Source organism: Schistocerca piceifrons, chromosome 3, assembly GCF_021461385.2.
Source record: "Schistocerca piceifrons isolate TAMUIC-IGC-003096 chromosome 3, iqSchPice1.1, whole genome shotgun sequence".
Lineage (NCBI taxonomy): Eukaryota > Metazoa > Arthropoda > Insecta > Orthoptera > Acrididae > Schistocerca > Schistocerca piceifrons.
This window is the reverse complement of record NC_060140.1, coordinates 288,936,166-288,961,897: the sequence shown is the minus strand read 5'-3', so window position 1 is coordinate 288,961,897 and position 25,732 is coordinate 288,936,166. Positions and strand designations below refer to the sequence as shown.

The following is a 25,732-nucleotide window of genomic DNA, read 5'->3' as shown; positions in this document are numbered from 1 at the left end:
TCATCATCAAGTGCTTCTCCTCTTTCCACAATATCTATATTCTGTAAAGCTCCTTCATCATTTGTGATAGTTGTAGTCTTCAGATCAATCACTTTTGTAAACCTTCATTCAATTCTGCAGGAAAGATACAGTTATCAGATACAACATCCCTGCCAATTGTTAGATTTCCTGTTTATGGATTCCTCAGTCTGCAGGCTTTCATGACTTCTGAATATACAATCATTAAATGACATTATCCTTTTGGTTCAAATTTGCCGTGTCTGTTTTTCATTTTTGCTGATGCATGACAGTCGAATAACCATAGATGATTAAGTTTGGTACTTGTCCATGCCATCATTTGCAGAGAGTTTCTCCATCATATGCTCTTGTTAGATATCTATTTTGCAACTAATTTGCTCTTGCTACTGCTTCACCCCAAAAATTTTGTGAAATTCCTCTCTCCAAAATTGTATATCACACAATATTTGAAAGTGTTTGGTTAACCCTATCAGACCTGAATTTTTCTGGGGGAAGGAGAATTTTTAGTAATGTGGTAATGCTTTTAGGTGATTTTTAATTATTTTAGGTGCAAGGCTTATACAAAATCATATACCTGTTTTCAAAACGTACTTTCTACAGTTGGCTTAATTTTATCAACTAAAATAACTAATTACAAAATACTTTCTATTGTAATAGGCAGTGAAATGATCATTCAATAATTATCATGCAGAATAAGAGTAGCAGTATTCAATTAAACAGTAGAATATAGCGAACCAACCACATCTGTCTATGCCGGTGGTCTGGTGGTCACAAGCTGCTGTGCACTGTCATGAGCTGTTGCACACTGGTACATTGACTGGCTGATATTTTCATAGTGATGCCCAACTGTTGGCAGCACTTGCATATGATGAAAAGATTTAACATTCACACATGTGTACCTCAGGTTTCCATTAGGAAAAATACTTCTGTTGCAGCTAAGGCATACTAAAAGTTAATGTACTTACTTATAGCCGAAGAGTCTGAAAGGCTTAAATCATTTTGCAACACTGTTTTGTTGAGGTGTGTCAGGGACAGTCAGTTGCCTCCAAATTCCTTCTTTTAGCTGATATTCTTCAAGTTCTTTACTCATATATTCTCCTCTATTGTCCAAATATAGCATTTCTTATCTTCTCCATTGAAAATTTTCTGCTTACAGGTTGTATTCGTTGAATGCTTGAAACACTTCACTTTTAACTTTAAGTAGAGCTATTACAGCATATCTCAAGATCTCATAAATGAATGTGACAATGTATTTCACTCCCCAACATGACTGGAGTCCATATACATAAATTACATCAGTGTGTATGAAATGTAGAGGTTCATTTGTCCTGTTTTCAGTTTGTTTGGGGAAGTGCTTGGCTCTCATATTGCCTTCGTGCACATACTGCGCTACTCTTTAATTTGGTCTACTGACACTTCAAGAATTATTCCACTGCATTTGACCTTTTCTTAGCTTTACCAATGTGACTGTACCTTAGCCTTCAGTGCCATGAATCCATTTCCCGACTAATGGTAAGATTTGTGACAGAGCCGAGTCCTCGCATGGAGATACTGGAGTTTCTTCACCAATGTAGTACAAATTGCCTTTCTTTGAAGCATTCATGATTATTTCCCTGTTTTGTTTCCTGATTCTAGCTTCAGTTTTTGCAAAAGATATTATCAGTCCTTTACTGGTCACCTGAGGGACTGATATCAGATTGCACATGATGTCTGGAATGAGCAATGTATTATGCATTTTGGTTGACCTACACATTCTTCTGATAGGTTTACGAAGTCTGTCTAAAAAGTATCCGATCTTTGATTTTCCCAAACAAAATAGAGATGCTAGCGTAGCACCACTGTACACAGTAAAGGAAGAGAGCTTCATTCGCATGCGTAAATTTTGTCCCTGCCTTCCAGCACATCAGTTGCTGCCTGTCGGTTGCTGAGTGAGGTGCTACACAATGTGTTTGTTGGATTACCGATTCTCTCAAGATGACTGAATGTGTTGAGCAAAGATACTGCATCAAATTTTGACAAAACCTTGGTGATTCTCAAAGCAAAACAATTCATAAGATTCAGCAGGTGTTTGGAGAATATGCAATGGGTGTAACACAAATTAAGGAGTGGTTCAACTGATTCAAAAATGGCTGCACATCAGTGGAGAGCAGTGGAGAGTGACCAGCACTCTGGCAGGCCCCAAACTGCTCAGAGTGCAGCTGTTGTTGAGAGGGTGCAAAATTTGGTTATGGCATATCGTCGTTTGACTGTGCGGGAAATTGCCCAAGAGGTTGGAGGGAGTAAAGATTCTGCACATGCAATTTTTCGTGATGATTTGAACATGCACTGAGTGGCTGCGAAATTTGTGCCCAAGTTGTTGTTGCCAGAATGAATGACATTGCAAAGGACCTTTTGGATACCACCAACACTGATCCTGGGTTTCTAAACACTGTGATAACTGGAGATGCGTCATGAGTGTTTGGGTACAACCCAGAAACAAAAAGACAGTCATCGCAATGGAAGCATCCCGAGTCTCCAAGGCCGAAGAAAGTACAGCAGGTGCGAAGCAAAATCAAGGTGATGCTGACTGTCACCTTTGATGTCCGTGTAATTGTGCATCACAGATATGCACTGGAAGGCAAACTGTGACAAAGGAATATTATCTAGATGTTCTCTGGTGACTCTGTGATGCAGTTTGGCGCAAAAGACCAGTCATGTAGACAGCGAAAAATTGGCAACTGCATCATGACAGCACCTCACACATTCATCCCACTTGATCACAAATTTCTTGGCCAAACATGGAATTACAGCCATTCGCCAACCTCCCTACTCTCCAGACATGGATCCTTGCATCTTCTGTTTGTTTTCAAAATGAAGACGCCACTGAAAGGATCCTGTTTTGAGCATAGAGAAGAGATATTGCGGAACACGATGATGGAGCTAAACACAATTCCAAAAGAAGACTTCCAAAGGTGTTTCTGGCAATGGAAGGATTGGTGGACTAAGTGTGTGCAAGCACAGATGGCCTACTTTGAAGGGGATTAGGGTCCCAATCCCGTCAAGTATTCGAAATACTTTTTCTAGCCAATGGTCAGATACCTTATAGACAGGCCTCATATGTGCACAATGCCGAAACCAGTGCTTTTCAAATGTCCACTACTGGCTACTTGCAATGACTCTTCATGTTTGGTGAAAGTGACAAATTCATCGTGCTGGTAAGTCATGTAGTTTGTTACTCCACTGTCCAGAATCCACACATCATCTCTTTAATCTTCTCATAAGTGATGTTTGTGCTTATGAATATGTAACAGTATCCAACATGGTTGCACTTAATACATTTGTAGAACGACAAATGTATCATTATGTTTCACTCTCAGTAATGCACTTATGCTAGCAGAGAGTGTTAAAGAATTTGAAGACGTTTTGCCTGCCTCTTTTGTATGGTTTGCTTGCTCATTATTTGAAATGCGGTCAACAATTTGTGGGTAATATTTAATAATATGTCTGTGCTCTGGACAGTGAAAGTGTCATTGACAACTATGATATGCTTTTTGTGTAATTGCTGTGACTGTTATCATACTGGCTGTTGACATAGCCAGTACATTTCTGCTCCACTTTGTTTGTTATGACTGGCATTTTCTGACAGCTGAAACTTTTAATGCTCTCACTGACTTTCACATTTTGTGCTTGTAAGTCATTGAGCTTCTTCTAAGAGAGGATTTTTTTAATTTCTGAAGAGAGAAATCCATCTCATTACACTGCATTCTTCTTGAAAAAGTCTTGTACTTGAAAGAAAGACCCATAGAGGTGTGTGCAGCTGCTTGTTTGTCATATAATTCTACACCAGATCAGCATACTTTGCTCAGCAGTGCATTGCACCTCCCAAGGTAATCTAACATTGATTTGTCCACTTTCTTTTTGATGTTTGTGTATTCCTATAGTGCAAGCATTCCTCCCCACAAGTTAAAATCTGTATGGGAATCTTTCAACAAGTCGCATTATTTATTTATTTCACAGTTTCACAGAATTGTGTATCATCATTTAAATTATCATCTGCTGTTGTTAGTAGACTTCCAGCACCAGTTCATTTGCAGTTTATTTGTCTGGTGCCTTTAATTCCCCTGCCAGAGTCAGTTGCATGCTGACACTGTCTACTTATGAGAATTCTGTTAATTCCTTGCAACTGGTACTGGTAGTTATCTTTATTGAACTGTTCAATTTTTCACTTGTCTACTGTGTTTGATCATTTATCTATTATGCTGTAAATATATCATACAGTAAGAAAATTTTCCAATTTATTTTCATCAGATTCAGTCACATCTAACACTTTTCACACTAATTTTCTATATATTGCATAGAAATCCTCTTCTCCATATGCAAAATGGAAAATTTTTCAGCATTAACAGCTTCTCAGTGTTTTGAAAGGTGTTCCAGCCTGAAACTTCCTGACAGATTAAAACTGTGCCCTAGACTGAGACTCATGCTGAGGACCTTTGCCTTTTATGGACAAGTGCTTTACCAACTGAGTTACCCAAGCATGACTTTACTTCTGCCAGTGCCTCATCTCATACCTCCTAGACTTCATAGAAGTTCTCCTGCAAAACTTGCAGGACTAGACTCATGGAAGAAAGGTTATTACAGAGACAAGGCTTAGCCACAGTCTGGAAGATTGTTTCTGGAATGAATTTTCACTCTGCAACAAAGTGTGCACTGGTATGAAACTTCCTGGGCAAATGTCTCCCGTTCAAGTCCTGATGCAGCACACAGTTTTAATATGCCAGGAAGTTTCATATCCACTTCATTACCATCTCATCAAAAATACAAAAACCATGTACCATGCATAAAATATTCCCAGAAAAAAAAATCAAAAGCAATTTGGAGAATTATTAAGGATAAAAATGAATAAACTCAGTAAGATTATGATATCCAACATCTTGATTACAGTAATGGCAGCAAGACAGATGAGATCAAATTCAAATCATTAGCTAATAATGTCAGTAAATTTTCCCTGATGGTAGTTGAAAACACAGGGACAAATTAAAGACCAAAGGAAACAGGTCCAAAGGATTTACTTTGTCAGACATTGCCTATTACGTCTCAAGACATCAGTTTTACCAAATCATCAGAATACTAAAATTTTGTTGGGACTTGTTAGTACAGCTCCCTCCCCCATTCCCCCATCTTCCTTTGATTAACATTGTAGCCAGTCAGTGGATAAGTATGTATTTCCCTAAAGACTGAAATATGCGTTGGTAGCACCCGCTTATAAAAGTGGAGATAAGCAAGTGATCTTTAATTACTGAGCCACCTTCCTATATTATCATAGAATTAAAAATTGTAATGGTCTTCATCCCAATATAATGTAATTACAACTTGTGATAACCAGGTTTGGTTTACTAGCAACCACCCTCAGATCATACTCACGGTATAAATGGTGCTGAAGTACAGCGTTAACTACAACAACATCCTTACTAAGCATAACTTTTCAGTATTAAAAGCCTGGTCAAAACATGAATAACTAGTAGGGTAATGATTGCTGCACAGCTTCCTACTAGTTTATATGCTAACAGTCATGCTTTGACTATTCTCTTAATATTGGCAAATTACACTGATGATTTTGTGGTTAACGCTGTTCTTAGGTGCCATTTACAGTGTAAGTGAAAATAGTTGCTATCAACAAACAGCTTATAATTTAGTTGCAATTATTGTGATCAAGACCATCAAAATTTATAGTAAATAATAAAGACTGTTGTTTCTCCTCCACCTGATTTCATGTCTTACAAATAATACTCTTAGAACTAAACAATAAAAATTACCCTATTGTTATTTTCTGTGACCTTTTCAAGGCCTTCAGTTATGTAAATCATAAAATTCTACTAGGGTGACTAAAATGGTACAGTTTTAAAGGCATTTTCCTAGCATGAATGGCATCATATGTTAACAATTTTAAACCAAGTGCCACATTAATAAATGATATTAGAGGAATAAGTGGGGAAACATTAACTTACCTGTGGTATCCTGCAAGTTTTGTACTGCCTCTGCTTTCCTTGTTGCACTACATAAACGATTTACCAAGGATGTTGGAGAACTCATCAAAAACAGTAAAGTTTGTGATGCTTGTATAATGATAAATGGCCTGAATTATCAATCAGTAATGGAACAGGCTGACAAACTGGTTCACAGCTAAAAGCCTAACCATTAATCTTACAAAAAGTCAGATTATATAAATCCAAACAAATAAAAATGACTTACAGTTACCAGAAGTGGACATCAGTGAGTATATACTGGCTAAGTCATCATGCATGAAGTTCATAGGCATGCAGATTGATAATAAACTGAGGTGGTAATATCTTGTGGAAAAATTAGCCAGTAAGCTCAGCTATACTTGTATTGCTCTTAGAAATCTCTCTCTTTATGTTACTAGTGTAGTTTTCGTAGCATCACTCATTATGTCTTACAGCATAATTTCTGTGGTAGTGCAGCTAAGGTCAAAAAAGTATTTAGTCCAGAGATGCTTGCAGTAAGGATATCGATCAAATTTGATAACCAAACATCTTGCAGAAACCTCTTGAGGGAACTAGGCTGTCTTACAATCTAAAGCATATTATCCAAAATTATATTTGTTGTTAATGACAAGAATGGATTTAAAATGAATTGTGCTGTTCACTGCCTCAGTTCTAGAAGTAAGAATAATTGTAATATAAACTACACCTCCTTGTGTAAGTTTCAGAAAAGAAATTTATATTTTGGTACAATTATCTAGAATAAGTTACTGGTAGACATTGTGCAGGAAAATGAAAATCTCCAGATATTTATAAGTAAAGTGAAATACTGCATTCTTAGCATCTCCTACAATTCATCAGAATACATGTACTTACGGATTTAAATTTCTCATAACTCTGATGTTTATGTTAAACACATCTTGAATTTGTCAGTATACAGTTGTGTCTTATGAGAGGTAACACCCCTTTTATTTCATGAATGGTTCAGAATATCACAGTTAGGTTTTTGGCAAACTATAGTATGCAAAGGCTCATGCAATTCTGAGCTATGTTTAATCCTTGTAACTCTTGTATCAACTGAGATATTGGAGAAATTATGTTTTTTTAGAAACTACATACTTTTTAAGGACTAATGCGGTATAGATTAGATTAGATTAATACTTGTTCCATAGATCATGAATACAACACTTCATAATGATGTGGAACGTGTCAGATTAATAGAAGGTGTCTGTACAAGATATTACATTACACAAAATATTACAGGACACTTAATTTTTTTTTCTTTGTGTGTGTGTGGGGGGGGGGGGGGGGGGGGGGGGTTGGGGGAAATTACCCACTACCCACTTACTATATCCAAAAATTCATCTAATGAGTAGAAAGAGTTGCCATTAAGAAATTCTTTTAATTTCCTTTTAAATGCTATATGGCTATCTTCAGACTTTTGATGCTATTAGGTAAGTGACTAAAGAATTTTGTGGCAGCATAATTTACCCCCTTCTGAGCCAAAGTTAGATTTAACCTTGAGTAGCGAAGATCATCCTTTCTCCTAGTGTTGTAGCCATGTACACTGCTATTACTTTTGAATTCGTTTGGATTGTTAATAACAAATTTCATAAGTGAATATATATATATTGTGAGGCTACAGTGAAGATCTCTAGCTCTTAAATAACTGTCTTCAGGATGATCTTGGATGAGCTCCAGAATTATTTTGATCACATGCTTTTGTGCAATGATCACTCTTTTACTCAATGATGAGTTACCCCAGAATATGATGCCATACGAAAGCAGAGAAAGAAAATAGGCATGGTAAGCTAATTTACTCAGATGTATATCGCCAAAATTTGCAATGACCCTAATAGCATAAGCAGCTGAACTCAAACGTTTCAGCAGATCCTTAGTGTGTTTTTTCCAGTTCAACCCCTCATCAATGCATACACCTAGAAATTTTGAATATTCTACCTTAGTTACCGATTTCTGATCGAAGTCTATATTTATTAATGGTGTCATTCCATTTACTGTGTATAACTGTATGTACTGTGTTTTGTCAAAGTTTAATGAGAGCCCATTTGCAGAAAACGACTTAACATATGTTAATGTTGGTGTCACCAATAATTGAAAGTAAGTGCAGAGTTCTGGTTACTATCTGTTAACTTAATAACTATGTTTGCAGGAACCGGAAAGTGTGTCCACTGATAAGAAGCAGACTAAAATACACCAGTCAAAAAGTGTGAGGTCACAACCAGAGGTTCCCTTTAGTGAAGATGTGACCTCTGTCCAGTCAGTAGCAGCACTTGGTGTTGCTGTTATAGCTATAGGAGAAGAAATAGGAAATGAAATGACTATCAGAATGTTTGGTCATTTGGTAACATTATAAATTTTTATAAATTGGTTTTATATTGGTTTTACCCTATTATTAATATCATGAGCATTAATTAAATCATGTTGCCTGACAAAAAAGGTGAAGCCCCTGGAGGGGAGTAGGAAACAAAATGAATGTTCATGGGTTTAGAGAGTATGTGATGTTATTTCAGAGATTAAAAAATAAGGTCTCAATTTACAAAGAACTTGGCAGTATGAGCCCACTTATCAATAGCATGTTCCCTCCCCTCGGGCCTCAATGCATGCACTGATTCAGCTGAGAAGAGCATAATACGGCTGTTCTATTCTCTCCTGAGGTAAGCTGACCCTCAACTGTTGTAAGTGGTCCTTAATATCCTGGATCAGGCTCATCCAAGAATTGCGCCCTGCGGGCGCGCCCGCACCCCGCGGGTGCAAGGCAGTGTAGTTCAGCACTTGATACACAACCGTGTGTCGCTAATGTCAGCGTAGGAGCGAGAGGGATAGCTGTGGAGTGAGTGAGACTGCACAGCACTGCTCTGTGGTGTACTGTCCCGCATTCAGATCAAACATAAGCAAAACATTCTATTTTAGAAATAATTTTATGTAAGGGGTATAGAGTCTCATTCTTACTGTTAGTAGTTACAAGTAAATATTTTTTGTTATACTTCATGCTACAGCTTTTTGTATCCCTTTTCAGAGTTTAGAAATCTGATCTTTAGTTTGCTGTTTTGTACATAATAATTTTAACTGACCAAGTTAGAAAACTTATTAAAAATAGAATTAAGGTTATAAAGCTCTTTAATTCTTACAGTCAACATTGTTAAACAAGACAATTAACATTTTACACGTTTTTCTTTTTTGAGGAAACGATTTTGTCTAGGTTTGGCACAATATTCCATGAGACTGCTAACCTCAAAGAATTAGTCAAATTTTTATCGCCAAGTAATGAATGGTTCTTAGTTTTAGCAAGCTTGAAAAGAGAGTAAAAGTGCTCACAAACATACGTGGAATCAAACATTGAGAGAACTTTGGCCGCATGCTTGTGCAAAATAGGATATTTCTCTCGTGGAAGACAGCTGTAAAAGTCATTCAAACTTTTACGTATAAAAAAGTGGTCCTTCAGGCAGATATCACACTGCAGGTCAATCAGCTCTAGTTGAAGCACTTGTGAGATATCCTCTGCCCGAAGGGAAAATGAGTGAACAAATATATCTAAGGCCAGTTGAAGCTCACTTATCTCCAAAAATCTTTTTTGAAACTGTTCTTGTAATTTGCAAATGATTTGAACATATTCTGAAAAATCCATATCTTCATAACACTGTCTAGTGCAGGAAAGTGTCCACAATTCTTCTTGTGCAACTGTTTCTCCCACAAAATAAGTTTCTTTTGAAATGCTTGAATCGTCTGCACTAAATCAACAACAGAGTGATTTTCACCTTGGAGTGAAATGTTCAAAGTGTTTAAATGACCAACAAGGTCACACAAAAAGCCAAATTCGCCACCCACTAAGGTCACAAAGTAATTCTTCTGGTCGTCCTTTCGTTTCCAAAAAGGTATTTATTTCACCCCTCAAGGAGAAAAATCGATGAAGTACCTCTCCTCTGCTCAGCCATCTTACTTCAGTGTGGTAGGGGATGTCCAGGTATTCCGCTTCAATATCAGCCAGAAACTCTTTAAATTGGTGATGTGTGAGTCCATGTGATCAAAGATAATTAACAGTTTGAAGAACTGTGTCCATAAGATTTTTTATGTTGACAATCTTCGCACAAAGTGCCTCCTGATGTATCAGACAATGGACTGCCGCAAATAAGGAACAGCCGACTTCAGCCACTTTTGACCTGACGTAACCCAGGAATCCAGTGTGTATCCCTCATAGCGCAGGGGCTCCATCTGTTGTTACACTGGTCAGGCATTCCCATTTTAAACCAATTGACTCTAACACATTTTATATGGCTAGAAAAATATCCAAACCCACAGTTGTGTCTTTTAATGGTATAAGGTTGAGAAATTCTTCTGTGACACGCAGATTGTCATTGACACCTCAAATGAATATGATGAGCTGAGATATGACTGCAACGTCCACGGACTCATCAAGAGCGATAGAAAATGAAATGAAGTTTGCCGCTCTCTCCGTTAATTGCTGCTCCATATCTAAGGCCATATCTTTGACTCGGCGAGCAACAGTTTTAAGCAAAAGAGCTATTTTTTCAAATTTTTCTGTGAGGTCTGCAGGACAAATGCAAGCCGCCAAGTCGACCAGGCCATCCTTGATGAGATTCCCATACGCATAGGGTTTCCCTGCTTTCGCAATTCTCAGCAAGCATTTGTAATGTGCGCACAAACTCGGCCCACCTGTTTTCTGCTCCTACCATGACAAAAAAAGAACACATTATTAATTTTGTATAATCCTGTTTTTTAAAACACTTTTGTCATTTTAACAATTAATTGTTTCATTCATTGAAATTCAAATAAAATACCAACTAAGAAAGATTGGTTTTAGGTTTGTTTACCCCCAGTTCCTCTGAAAAGCAGCCTTAGACACTAGCAAGGACAGTGAAATGTGGTCGCAAAATAAATTTTTATCTATTGAAATATTTGTGTTTTAATTAATTGAAAACATAGATCAAACTACAACATATGTTTCCCCGCCCAAGAGAGCATTTGTGATGGCGTTTCAGAAAGTGGCAAAAAATGATGCACATGAAACTTTTTCTTATGTCTGTGCAACGCGATTTAATGCAGCCCAAATATAAAAATTAACTGTTGCTGACAATCTGATATTCGATAACTGGCACATTGCTAAGTGACATATCAGATTATAAAATATAGTTTTATTTATCATCTTTATAAATAATAAAGTCATATGATAGGAAACACTTACTTCGCTGTAATGCTGCTTGAAATTTTCTTTCAGTTCTTCAAGCGTTGTTTGGCGTTCCTCTAGCGACAAATTTTCGAACTGATATTTGTGACAAGTATTAAAATACCATTCAATCGAGTACTTTTTTAAATACATGAGGTTCCGATGACATACTAAACATTTGGCATGATTTTCAACAGCGGTACAAAAGAAATTAATTTCCCACTCGCGTTTAAATAGTGCGGACATGCCACTCTTCCTTCTTTTTGTCAGCTGCTGTTGACCATCCATCTCAATCCTCTGTAGCCTTACTTCTGCTGACTAATGGCTTTGCGTCGCTTTTGACTGCTGCTGGCGTGGCGGTCTGAAGTCCTTACGAAGCGCGCATACAGGGGCATGGCGAGGCGCGGTGGGCGGTTGGGCGGTCCACACAGCCAGCGGAGCGACACGGCTCGGCCACTGCGACAACATACGAATTTGCCCAGGGAGCTGGCCATGGGCGATTGCGAGCACTAGCATCCCAGGGGCACAGATTGGACAAGCCTGTCCTGGATACTGGTACTTGGAGGGAGCTGACATACAAGCTAGCCTCACATGTGGTCTATTTTGGATAGACCTGGCGATGGAAATACCTCAACATCACACAGATAGGTCATAAAGACTGGCTGCGTGTGGATGAACATTCTCATATTGGAAAATGGCAACACCATACTGTCATTGAGAGGTAAGACATGAGGAGGTAGGGTGTTTGTGATGTACCATTGTGCCATCAGAGTTCCCTTAATCTCCAACAGCCGTGGGCTGAAGTCATACCCGACAGCTCCCCAAACTGTGACATTCAGAGTAACATGACTGTGCCTCTCCAAAATGCTGGAAGGATGGAACTACTCCTTAGGTCAGTGCCACACTCACCGATAATTCAAAATTGCAAATTCATCACTGAACACAATGTGTGATGCCATTCATCAGCAGTCCATGCTTCCAAAACACAGCACCACTCCAAATGCAACCATTTGTGTTGGGATGCTTACAGCAGTCTGTGCATGGAATGGTAGTCTAGCTGCTGCTGGTCTCCACCCTGTGGTGTGAAATGACACAGAATGTTGCAGGGAGTCCATTTCTTGTCTCTGGATGGCAGGTTTAGACGTAAAGGGGTTACAGTGTGTTTGGTGCACCCTACAGCAATTCTCTGTTATCATGGTCAGAGATGGTCAACCAGAATCTTGACGAAGATTATATCTGCCCTCACATTCCCATCCAGTCCAACATCTGGCCATTGTCCCATCCAAATGTGTGTCTCAGATAAGTGTGCAGCATATCTGTGTTCTGCAATGTGGTCACTCAACATCTGATGCTATTCATGCCCCTTATATATATTGGCCAGTTAACAATTCTAAATATGAACAACACTGCTCTGGTAGGTGTTCTGCCTATCACAGAGAATTTCAGCTCTGCCAACCATGTCTTCTGGGTGCTTCCCTTTTTTGTCAGGCAGTGTATACACAAGGTCATTAAATTGCAAAGTTTAAACAGATGCCCATAGATAAATAAAGAATAAAAGAAGTAGGAGATTGGTGGAGAAATAATGAAATGAAAATTACATATGCATTATGATTTTTGCAAAATAAAGCGCTTTTGAAAGAAGGACATAAGTTGGGGTCAGATGGATAGTTAATATTCTTGTTTCTGAATTTCAGTACACATATAAATGCATTCAGATATTATTTATGGCCTTAAGAAATTTTCAGCAGCTTGTGACATGTGGAGAAGAATAAGATGAATCAAACAAATGTCTTCTAGTTTTTTGCTGATCTTCCTTGAACCAAAGCCCTGATGGCTTTCCTTCTTATCCCTCAATATTTTCCTAGCTCTTACTAGATGTGAGCACCTCTGCTTCTACAAACAGTGTTTTTCAACTTATGTTTCTGCTTTGCTCTGTACTGTATCTGTAACTGGTGATATTTCATCTCAGTCCTTAGACAGGTTCATAATAGACTGTGAGTGGAGCAAAGGGTACTGAAACTTTTTACCAATTTATACTAGAGAAGTTATTTGCACTTTTCAAACCCTTCAGATAATCATATAGGAATTTTCATCAGCTTTTGGAGAACAAATACAGGGTGGTTATAAATAAACGTTTCCTATTTAACACATTATAACATGGAAACTAATTACCATATGAGTACCAAACTTGGTAGCATTAATGTCCAGAGTATGGGGTGTATGATTTCCATGTGTCACAGCAACACTATACAGTTCCAATTACGGTCAACAGGTGTGGTGATCAGTCATTGTTATTCATAGTCTCACATGCCTGACCAGTCGCAGTGCACTTGTTGACATATCAACATGAACTTGGCCAAAAGGAGTGGGGCATTATTGGTGATGCTCTATTATCAAAACAACAGTAATGCTGCAACTGCACTTTGAGGATATCATCAGCTGGAAGGATTATGGAAGGGTCCTCTTTCTCCACTGCTGTGTAGAGCATGATGAAGTAGTTCAAACCAACTGGAGAAGTGGGCGTCACTCCAGGAAGAGACTGATGACTGGTTGCACCACAGTTGGTTGACGAAATCACTGTTGCTATGGCAGACAACACTGTGTGCAATCCCTGATTGCCAGGCAGCGTGTGTGCTAGGTCACAACAGCTGAACACTGCATGGTCCACTGTATGAAAGGTGCTTCGAATCATTCTCAAATGGTACCCATACAAGATCCACATTGTACTGCAGCTTGCACCACAGGACACACAACAACATGTTGACTTCACTCTCCACTCTCTCACAAGGATACAGTTGCCAAGGGCTGGCCCGGGACCATCCTATGAAGAGATGAAGCTCACTTTTCTCTGATGGATGAGAGGAACACTCAGAATTGCCGAGAGTTGAGATCTTCACCTCCAGTCATGGTGCATGAAGTTCATCTGTATGGTAAACATGTCACTGTATGGTGTGGCTTTGTGGCCACATTTATCATTGGCCCATTCTTTTTTGAACAGGTTTGCAGTCAAGTACCAAAGACATGCAGTGTCACTGGCCAGCATTACTGTGATATACTTCGCCAGCATGTCATACCTGCCCTACAGACAGACACTCATTGAACTCAACAGTTTTCATGCAAGATGAGGCCCCACTGCACATTGCTCAAGGAGTTCATCTGCTTCTCCAAAACACATTTGGAAATGATAGAGTTATCGGCCAATCATTTCCAAGTGCTTGGGCACCACGACCACCTGGTCACACTCCCTGTGATTTCAGGTTGTGGAGCTACCTGAAGGACAGGGTTTACCAGGGGGACATTCACACATGTGCTGATCTGAAGCACAACATATCAGGAGAGGTAGCCAGCATAGTTATGGAAATGCTTCGCTCTGCTGTGCTCAATGAAATCCTCTGCTTTCAGACACTTCTGGACACTGTTGTACTCATTATTGAGCCCCTTCTGTAGCATAATGGTACCAGTACGTAGTTGTATGATGTACCGTAGCAGCATATTTAAGTGTTTTAGTTGAATTTACTCTGCATTATTTCTCTTCCCCGTGTCCTTGACATTAATGCTACCAAGTTTGGTCCTCATACAATAATTAGCTTCTGTGTTATAACTATTAAACAGGGAAGTTTAATTATAACCACACAGTAGATACACAATCTTGTTCAAACTTTCAGATCATGTAACTGTTGCTTGCACAAGTACAACATCAAGGACAAAGACTGACCAAGTAAGTCTTATATGCTACATAATGTATAATCTGCCATTTAGGTGTTATGTTTTTACAGATAAGTTCAAAAATTTAATGTATCTGAAAATTTATTCCATCATTTTGGTCCTACTTTTTTCCCTAAATCACTTTCATATTGTTCTCTGCATTGTTACTTATAGTTACTATTCATTTTTGGCAACATCATTGCAAATATTTCAATAAAAATTACATGAAAGAATGTTGAGTAATGCTTACTAAGTAAGAAATATATGTGTTTTAAATATGATGACACTTTCACTGCCTACATTGTCAGGCACTGTGAATATACAAAAAATACCTCTCTCCATGTAGTCCTCCTTTACTTGCCCATACCTCCTCCCCTTGACTCCCACATACTTCCTCTCCCAGCTTTCTCCTTTCCTGTCTTTGCTGCAAATTCTTCCCGAGTAATTCTTCATATCCCTTTCTTCAGTCCCTCAGTCCCACCCTCTTCTAAGCATCATCTGTCCACTCTGTCCTCTCTCTGTCCTTCCAACCACATCCTTTCCTCACTTCCCATTTCTCCCTCTCCCTAATTTACCTTACACTCCATTTCTCTCTTTCTTTCTTTTCTTGTGCCACTATCTCTATTTCTCACTCAACTTGTTTGTCTGTGTGAGATCTGTAGAGAATTAAAAATTTCCTCTCTCTTGGTAAGACTGCCCTTGAGCTACCTTGTAATCGTACAATGACTGAAAGACCTAAATCTTCTTTATTGCTTCTCCATGATAGGAAGAATTGTGCTGCCAGTAGCAGAGAAAATTGGCACAAGTTAAAGAATATTCACTTACTGTCAACAATCAGCTAACAAACTAAGTGTTTTTGAAAATATAAGTAACTGGCTAGACTAAAAAAAAATCTACTCTCCCAGTGGCGGCAGGAGAACACTCATATAAAAAGGTATTACAGTTTACATGCTTTCAGAGCCAGTGGCTCTTTCTTCTGACAGAAGTGTTGAAGGGGAAGGAAGAGAGATGAAGGCAAAGGACTGGTGAGGTTTAGGAAAAGGGGTAGAGTTCAGAAAATTTGCCCAGAACCACAGGTCAGGGGAGACTTCTCACCCAGACAGGGTGAGAAGGAAAGGCTGAGTTTGGGGACTGCACCAGATGAGATTTGAAAACCTGAGAGCTTAAGGATGGAAGATAGAGTAACATTCAATACAGAGATTACTGCTAAAATATCATGAATGAGTTAATAAGAGTGAAAAGCGAAGTGCATTATATGTGATAGAGGTGGTAGGGGGATGGCAAAAAATAGACATGTCAGAAAATGAAAGCTGCAGAAAACTAAAAGGGAATGAAGAAAGGAATATTTACTGTGAGGAAACGCTGATACCAAAGAAATTAACATATATTAAGGTCAGGTAGGTGGTGAGAAGTGACGACGTGTTGTAGCACCAGTTGCCACCTGCAGAGTGCTGAGAAATTGGTGTCTGGGGGAAGAATCCAGCTGACACATATGGTGAAACAAGCACCAGGGTCATGACCGTCATGTTGTGCAGCATGTTCTGCAGCAGAACATTGTGTGTTGCTAGTATACATGCTCTGTCTGTGCCTGTCCTAAGTGACAACTTGGCAGTAGTCATGCTGAAGCAAAAGGCTGAATGCTGTTTTCATAACAGCTGGTATGTGAATGTGTCATTTCACAGGTGGCTCTCCCTTTGATAGTATATGTTTTGTCAGTTACACAGCTAGTATAGATGGCAGTAAGAGGGTGCATAAGGCAAGTTTTGCAGCAGGGGTGGTTATAGGGGTAGGAGCCATAGAGTAAGAAGATGGATGCAGAAGGAGCGTAGAGTCTGACCATGATATTGTGGAGATTGAGAAGCGATGGAAAGCTATTCTAATTCTGCTAGACAATATCTCGGACAGGATGGACCTCATTTCAGGGCATGATTTTAGGAAGTCTAGCCTTAGTGAAGGGGCTGATTAACGTGTTCAAGATTAGGATAATACTGAATGACAAGTGGTGTACTGCAGGGTTTTTTTTTTTTTTTTTTTTTTTTTTTTTTTTTTTTTTTTTTTTTTTTTTTTTTTTTTTTTTTTTTTTTGAGAGATCAGCATTACCAGGACTGGATGTGATGGAGAGAGAAATCTGCTCTTGAACTAGGTTGGACGGGTAATTACAACCAGTGAAGTCCGAGATGAGAATGGTGGCATATTAGATTAGATTAATACTAGTTCCATGGATCATGAATACGATATTTCGTAATGATGTGGAACGAGTCAAATTTTCCAATACATGACATAATTAAGTTAATTTAGAAATATTGCCGTAAAGAGTCTGCATCTGAACAAATACATTTGCCACGAATGCCAAGACTGTATGGGAGGGAACTTTTTACATGGAATGGATGAAAACTGTCAAAATGTAAGTAATGTTGTTTGTTATTAGTTGACTATGAACATGCATGTATAGCTGATCTTCAGAGACAATGAGATAACCGAGCGAGGTGGCACAATGGTTAGACACTGGACTCGCATTCGGGAGGACGACGGTTCAATCCCACGTCCGGCCATCCTGATTTAGGTTTTCCGTGATTTCCCTAAATCACTCCAGGCAAATGCCGGGATGGTTCCTCTGAAAGGGCACGGCCGACTTCCTTCCCCATCCTTCCCTAATCCAATGAGACCGATGACCACGCTGTCTGGTCTCGTTCCCCAAAACAACCAACCAACAATGAGATTGACAGCAACAGAAGTGGTATGGGTTTCAGAATAGGATCATATGAAATTTAACTGGGAGAATGCATTTAAAGACTCCAGGTCACCATAAGTCCATGCGACAAAGATGTCATCAATGTATCTAAACCTATCTAAACCAAACCAGGCGCCGAAGGCTTATGGATCTGAGGAAAGCCCCCTCCAAGCAATGCATGAATAGATTAGTATAGGAACGAGCCATCATGATTCTTATGGCCATACCCTTTAGCTGTATAAAATTGCTTAAGATGAGCAGGAAGGATGTCATAGATTTGGAAACACACTGTTTTGATAGAACTGTAGTACTCATCACTAGTTTACTTTACTGTGTCATGTTTATGTGTTTTCCTGTTTCGTCAGTATCTTGTTACATTGTAAAATGAGTGAAGGGGCCTTGTCTTGCTCATTAAGGGGATCATTTAATTCACTATCAATACAACATGAAAAAGGAGGTTCATAATTCATGGCTCTGAGTGGAAAATGATGAAAACATATTAAACTGCAGTGACAAAGATAACCATCTGTCGTGCAGTCTAAAATGAGAGCTGCTACATACACAGGCAAAAGCAAATCCAGGTTAACAAGGGTAAGCAGGTTTTCCCAATCTCCCTATTGCATCCTGATTGTTTTAAAATGTGTATTCTGTTATTCTTGAAAAACTTTTTATACCTCTTTCTGAAATGAATACTAAGACTCATCTGTAAAATGCAGATAAAGAAGTTCCAATCTCAGATACTTGAACCTTTCCAGAATTTTCAGCAAATCTTGAGAAAGTGCCTGCACAATGGTAATCAACTTTTCTGACCATAGTGTTTATTAAGTACCTCACAGTGTTTGAGGTGATATTCTTTTATTGTGATCCAGAAGGCTATATCACTTATGCTGTACACAGTGCAAACAACCAGTTGGGTGGAGAATTATCTGAGTAAATGTCTCAATATTCATTTGGCTCCAAGACATCAACTGCTTCATATTGCACATTAATTCATCCACCATGAAACATTTCCTCCTTATGCATGTGTAATAGTTCAGGAAGTGGAAAGGATACTAGCACAGCCAGGTACTTTCTTGCATAATTGTGTTGATGGTATCAAACAACAGAAAATGCAGGATGGAATAATGACAGTGTTACAGAAAGGATAGATAGCTACTCACCATATAGAGGAGACGTTGAGTCACAGGCATGCACAACAAAAAGATTGTCAGACAATTAAGCTTTTGGCCAAAAAGGCCTTCTTCTGAGTAAGAGAACACACACAGCTGGAAGAGCAGTTGAATGAAATGGACAGTGTCTTGAAAGGAGGATATAAGATGAACATCAACAAAAGCAAAATTAGGATAATGGAATGTAGTTGAATTAAATCAGGTCAAGCTGAGGGAATTAGGTTAGGAAATGAGACACTTTAAATAGTAGATGAGTTTTGCTATTTGGGGAGCAAAATAATTGATGATGGTCAAAGTAGAGAGGATGTAAAATGTAGACTGGCAATGGCAAGGAAAGCGAGTATAGATTTAAGTGTCATGAAGTCGTTTCTGAAAGTATTTGTATGGAGTGTAGCCATATATGGAAGTGAAACATGGCTGATAAATAGTTAAGACAAGAAGAGAATAGAAGCTTTCGAAATGTGTGCTACAGAAGAATGCTGAAGATTAGATGGGTAGATCACATAACTAATGAGGAGGTACTGAATAGGATTGGGGAGAAGAGGAATTTGTGGCACAACTTGACTAGAAGAAGGGATCACTTGGTGGGACATGTTCTGAGGCATCAAGGGATCACCAATTTAGTATTGGAGGGCAGTGTGGAGGGTAAAAATCATAGAGAGAGACCAAGAGATGAATATATTAAGCAGATTCAGAAGGACGTAGGTTGCAGAAGGTACATGGAGGTGAAGAAGTTTTCACATCAAACCAGTCTCTGGACTGTAGACCACAACAACACACACACATTCATTCAAACGCAGCCAAAGACAGTGGTCATATGTGTGGAAGAAGGTCTTTTTATCTACATTATCTGTTGATTGTATATCACATCTCAGTTACTAGACATATGTGTACACCTCTAGTGTAATAATGAAACATTTTTATTCTAGAATTTCAGGAGTTGTTTCAGTCTCAGCTAGTAACAAAGTGAACAGATCTGTAATACTTTTGCATTTTTTGCAGAGTCGCTATGGTGAGCTCGCTGTACGAAGAGTAGTCCCTTTAGCTATAGCACTTAGTTCCATTTCAAATCCTCAGCTGGCTCTGATTGAAATGCTGAATAAGTTCTCCCATGATTCTGATCCCGAAGTGGCGCAGAATGCCATTTTCTCAATGGGACTGGTTGGAGCCGGCTCTAATAATGCAAGGTCAGACACAACACAGGGGAATTCCTTCTATCTAATAACAACTAACTACAATCAAGAATAATTAACAGAATCCATTTACAAGTAAGGAGAGTGGAGTTATATGCAATTTGCTTTTGTAGTTCAGGCAATGCACTTCTCTTATAACTATCTGCATGGGCTCTCTCTTAGATTAGAAGATAGCAAGTTTGCTTTAATGTTCTCCAGATCATACTCATGATAAACATTACACTGTAGAAGAAAAGTTGCATATATATATGATGTGACACTGATGAGGCAGCAGTTTGTTGCGAAAGCTTGAATTTTGTGTGTGTGTTTGTGTTTGTTTTTGTGTCTGTCGACCTGCAAACGCTTTCGTTTGGTGGGTCACATCATCTTTGTTTTTGGATATATTTTTCCTATGTGGATCGTATATCACATCTCAGTTACTAGGCATCCACCTTCCAAATCCTCCCCACTCCCCCAAGAGTGTCTTTCCGCTGTCCACCTAACCTTCATAACCTCTTGGTTCATCCCTATGAAATCCCCAAATCACCTTCCCTACTCTCTGGCTCCTACCCTTGTAACCGCCCCCGATGTAAAACCTGTCCCATGCACCCTCCCACCACCACCTACTCCAGTCCTGTAACCCGGAAGGTGTACACGATCAAAGGCAGAGCCACGTGTGAAAGCACCCACGTGATTTACCAACTGACCTGCCTACACTGTGAAGCTTTCTATGTGGGAATGACCAGCAACAAACTGTCCATTCGCATGAATGGACACAGGCAGACAGTGTTTGTTGGTAATGGGGATCACCCTGTGGCTAAACATGCCTTGGTGCACATCCAGCACACCTTGGCACAGTGTTACACCGTCCAGGTTATCTGGGTACTTCCCACTAACGCCAACCTATCAGAATTCCAGAGATGGGAACTTGCCCTTCAGTATATCCTCTCTTCCCGTTACCCACCAGGCCTCAATCTCCGCTAATTTCAAGTTGCCGCCGCTCATACCTCACCTGTCATTCAACAACAACTTTGCCTCTGTACTTCCGCCTCGACTGACATCTCTGCCAAAACTCTTTGCCTTTACAAATGTCTGCTTGTGTCTGTATATGTGCGGATGGACATGTTTGTGTGTGTGTGTGTGTGTGTGTGTGAGTGTGTGAGTGTATACCTGTCCTTTTTTCCCCCTTTCCCCCTAAGGTAAGTCTTTCCACTCCCAGGATTGGAATGACTCCTTACCCTCTCCCTTAAAACCCACATCCTTTCGTCTTTCCCTCTCCTTCCCTCTTTCCTGATGAAGCAACCATTGGTTGCAAAAGCTTGAATTTTGTGTGTGTTTGTGTTTGATTGTGTGTCTATCAACATAATACCATACAAAGATAAATAATCTCATGTTTTATTATTAAAATTTGACAAAAGCGCCATTTGCATTCACAGAAGACATCTGAGTAACCAAGCGTAATTCAGGGTGCAACAACCAAACAGTTTATGCATACAGAAGTGTGACAGTAAGACGTTGCTCAAATAGGCAATAAAATTTTTCATTGTTAAAAATGTAATTAAAGAACATTAGGTAGTAGTAACTAAGTGGCCAAATCAGAAGGTGGTGAAACTTAACAATATGAAATGTTCCATCATTTGTTTACTCCCATGGAATAACAACCAGAATGGATAAATGTTATCATTTAAACAATTTGTTGTAGCTGTGGGCCTAGTTGTAACAGAAATCAACACAACCAATGTATTTGTCACAAGAAAACAACAACTGTATTGATATTTAAAACATTTTTATTGTATTATTTATTGTTCTGTCCAAATTGTACATTTTGTTTATGCAGTGTGACGTTTCCATCTCCATGATTCATCTTCAGACCTGAATAGTTGCATCAGCAACTCATGATATCTGTATCAGAATCACACATCAGAATACTATCAGTATTCTGTAGTGTGTCTATATGGCTACATGTTGGCTTTATGTTGGCCATTTGGATACAAGAAATACTCTATGGCATAGAAGGAGATGTTAAGGAGAAACAACTTTGACCTATATTTGAGTTGATTTATTGGTCCTCTTCATATTTCTATGGATGGGTACAATGAGATATAGCACAAGGTAATTTATGATGAGAATATATTCAAATCATATTGTAGACATATGCGAGGAAGACTTAAAAGACCTGTTGAAAAGAAGAGACAGCACACTTAACACAGAATTTGGCTTAACAACAAACAAAGCAAAGAAACAGGTGATGAAGTGTGCCAAATGACTTATCATCAAAACTGGCTCTGACACAGTAGTGAAAGAAATGAGAGAATTACATGTATAAAGGAAGATTACACAAGATGATCAAAACAAGGAAGGTGCTAGAAGTAGGCTGGTGTAGGTGAAGAAGACTTTCTTTAATGAGATATTTACACAGAAATCATCAACGTTTGTGTCTGGAGCAGAGAATTATATGGAAGTAAATTGTGGGCCATAGGAAATATGGAGAAGTAGTAAATGGAACCAATATGGTACTATTGAAGAATATTAAAATTAAGTGGGCAGATGAAGTACAAAACGAGGAAGTACTGATAAGAAAACACAAGGAAAGAAATATATGGAACACCCTTACCAGAAGATAAGTGTCCATCTAGTTGTTTTCAGTTGACCTAAGTATACAAATTCATCAACTGTTTCTATAATTTATTCATCTGTCTTTACTATTTGCCTTTTGGCATACTGGTTTTTGCATTATTTTAGTCTTACTATAATTAATATTCTGGCCTGCTGTCATAACTCCTCTGTTCATTTCCTCCATCCTATTCTTCGTATCTAGTGGCTCTAAGAAAATAAAATGTCATCTACAAATGGAAGGGGGTTCATCAGGTTAGATCCTTTTATGTGTATTCTTTCTTCACCCAGTTTAATGATCTGAAGACTAACTATGGAAAATAGTTTTAGTGAAACTAGGTCAACTTTTCATAATTCTTTTCTCAAGTGTTAACATGTCATTCTCTTAATGCCATCAAACAGAAGCCACAGACCTGTTGTATATGTTCCTCAACAAACTAATGCCAGTTGTTTCTCTTCTTGGTTCTCAAGTTCTGGCTGCACAGATTTTATTGTGACAAATGATTTATAATAGTCTAAACCCCATACATATTGGCAACTGCTATTCATTGCTTCTTTCTGTAACTTCAATGAAAACATCTTACTAATCCATTGGTTTATACCCATTTCTAAGACCAGCTCGTTCTTTCCATTTGGTCCTTTTTACAGCCATTTCCTGCCTGACTTTTTCTGGAAATATGTACAGCTAGTTATTCTCAGTGCATTGCACTATCATGACTACTCTGTCTTATGCTGAATCCAAAGATCCTGCCTGATGAGTCACTTTTTGACTTTCTCCCTGCAGTTGAATTACAGTTGCTCATTGCTAGCCTATAGCAAGTGTTTGCCTGTTTTTAATTGTTGTTGTAACTCATCAAGATCATCAGCTTCTTCATCATATTGTGAGGAGGTTGTTGGAGCAAAAACTTGTGCTGTTTCCAATGAGCATCTTATATCTATTTTCAATATTATTCTTTTATTTATTTGTTGTTCTTTTACAAAACATGCACAAAACATACATTTAATATAGGACAGTTCATAGTAAGTATGATGTTCACCTGCTTTATTTCTTCATTCATAGTCCTCAGTGTTGACGTACTGCATTGCTATACTGGCTGAAAAAATGGGGGGTGAAAGTTCAACACTGACTACTGTAAATGATGTAGCCAACAGTTCCACAACTGTGTTTCACAGTTCTTTACTTCCTCAATATTACACAATTATATGGCCAGTTCACTATTGGTAAAGGTTGATAAGCCTCATTAACAGGTTGCAGCCAACATCAGCATACTGTTACAATAGTTTGCTGTTGAACATCTATGAGCAGTAAAAACCTAACCACACAATTCACAGTTCTTGCAGAATAATATGATATGTGTGACACTATTTTTCAAATAAATCAAACAGACATTGTCATTAATTGTTCTAATAAATGGCCTATCTGTGTTACACTTATTCCACTGTTAAGTTGGTGCATTGTTGTTAATCTAACCAATACACATTTCACGTCTGAAAATCAGCTGTGGACTGACTGTCTCGGGACCAAAAATGGGTCCTTTATATATCCTCACAATAATAGGAACTGAAACTATAGATTGTTTGATGTTTAAGTCCCAGAAATTACAATTAAAACATAACTCATTTAGTTAACTGAAAACATCAAAAAATTCCTTCTTTTTAACAGTTCCTTCTACCGCAAAGATTAGACTGAATTATTTGTTTAAGTAATGAAATTAACAAATATAGTTATACAAAAAATGCTTTCAACAAACATGGTCATTATTTTGGAATTAATTAAGGGCTGGCTTTGCTAATATGTTTTCAAATAGAGCCAAATAAATACTTCAAGAATCCTAGTAGTTCTTCTTCCAAATGTTTATAATTAGTACAGAATTTATATTTGTTTATAAGTCAGCAATAGAATCTAAGTCATGAAACAATTCCTGATTTCACCCTATAATGATCTGTAGCAAGTGATATTAACTATAAATGGTGAAAATAAATTAGGAAATTAATTACATACACAAACTAAGCACAAAATTAGATCTGGTTCTATACTCGTTAAGACTGAGGGCCAGCCTTTCCCTTGTATGGAAATGCAGATTATACTCTGCATGTTAATGGTAATTAGGCAAAAATTAAAATAAAATTAATTTAAGGAAGCAGATGGCAAAACAAGAGAGGAAGTAAAGAAATCCCAGCTTGCTTCGTCACATAAGGAGTGATGATTTGATGATATGAAGTGATGCAATGAGAATTTACAAAACATGATTCTACACAATTATTATTTCTTACAGTTTTATTTTAGTTTCATGTCATTCTCACACATATGCAAAACAAGGACCTGGTTGGTACAGTTATGGATTAAAACTCATTACAAAAGTATTACAGTTTCACATTTACCTCCCTCCTTCCCCCTCCTCCTTCTGCTCCTCCTCCTATTCTCTCATCCCCCCTCCCACCCCCCCCCCCCCCCCTCCCTTGCTCTTTCCTCTTCTCTTCTGCAGAAACACATTGTCATGAGGAACCCCAGTGTTTATTTGTTCTGGATCTGAAACATACTTCTCAGTACATCTGGATGCATTTCATATCTGAGATATCCACCTGTTGAAGTCTGTGTTTCCTAAGTAGGACTGCAATCATTTGTTGACTATCCAGAAATCTCTTTATCTGTTATTTGTTGTTGATGCTGTTGTCACTGACATTGTTATTGTTGTTGTTGTCATCAATCTGAAGACAGATTACGTGCAGCTTCTCATGCTGCTCTATCCTTTGCAAGAGTCTTCATCTTTGAATAATTACTGCAACCTATATCCACTTGAACCTGTTGCTGTTTTCATGCCTATAGTGAAGATGACATAAGAAGGTCTATGACAATTAGCAGTGCATTTACCAGCTTTCACCTGTGAATCCCATACAGCTGCAGGTGAGAGAATAGCTTTTTTAAGCTACGACAACACTGAGGCATTGGCATAGAGGCATTTAAAGAACCACATTACATGAGTGGTTGAGGGAGGTGCACAAACCTGCCATGCCAAGCCCACTGCTCCTGCCTTGGCCATAGGTCTCCCTATGCTTTTTAGCCCCCTACCTCACCCTTTCAGGAATGAAAACTGGCCAGTAAACTCAGTAAAAGTCAGTATTTTTCTGATTGATCAGTT

At 38.5% G+C, this 25,732-nt stretch overlaps 1 protein-coding gene across 1 annotated transcript in view; it reads left to right on the top strand.

Annotated features, from left to right (window-relative positions):
- LOC124788594 (26S proteasome non-ATPase regulatory subunit 2-like) overlaps window positions 1–25,732 on the top strand; it is a 205,575-nt gene that overhangs the window by 159,109 nt on the left and 20,734 nt on the right. Inside the window, exons 15-16 of the mRNA XM_047255864.1 lie at window positions 8,170–8,361; window positions 19,810–19,994. Of these exons, the coding sequence (XP_047111820.1) occupies window positions 8,170–8,361; window positions 19,810–19,994 (377 nt within the window). The remainder of the gene's footprint in view (window positions 1–8,169; window positions 8,362–19,809; window positions 19,995–25,732) is intronic.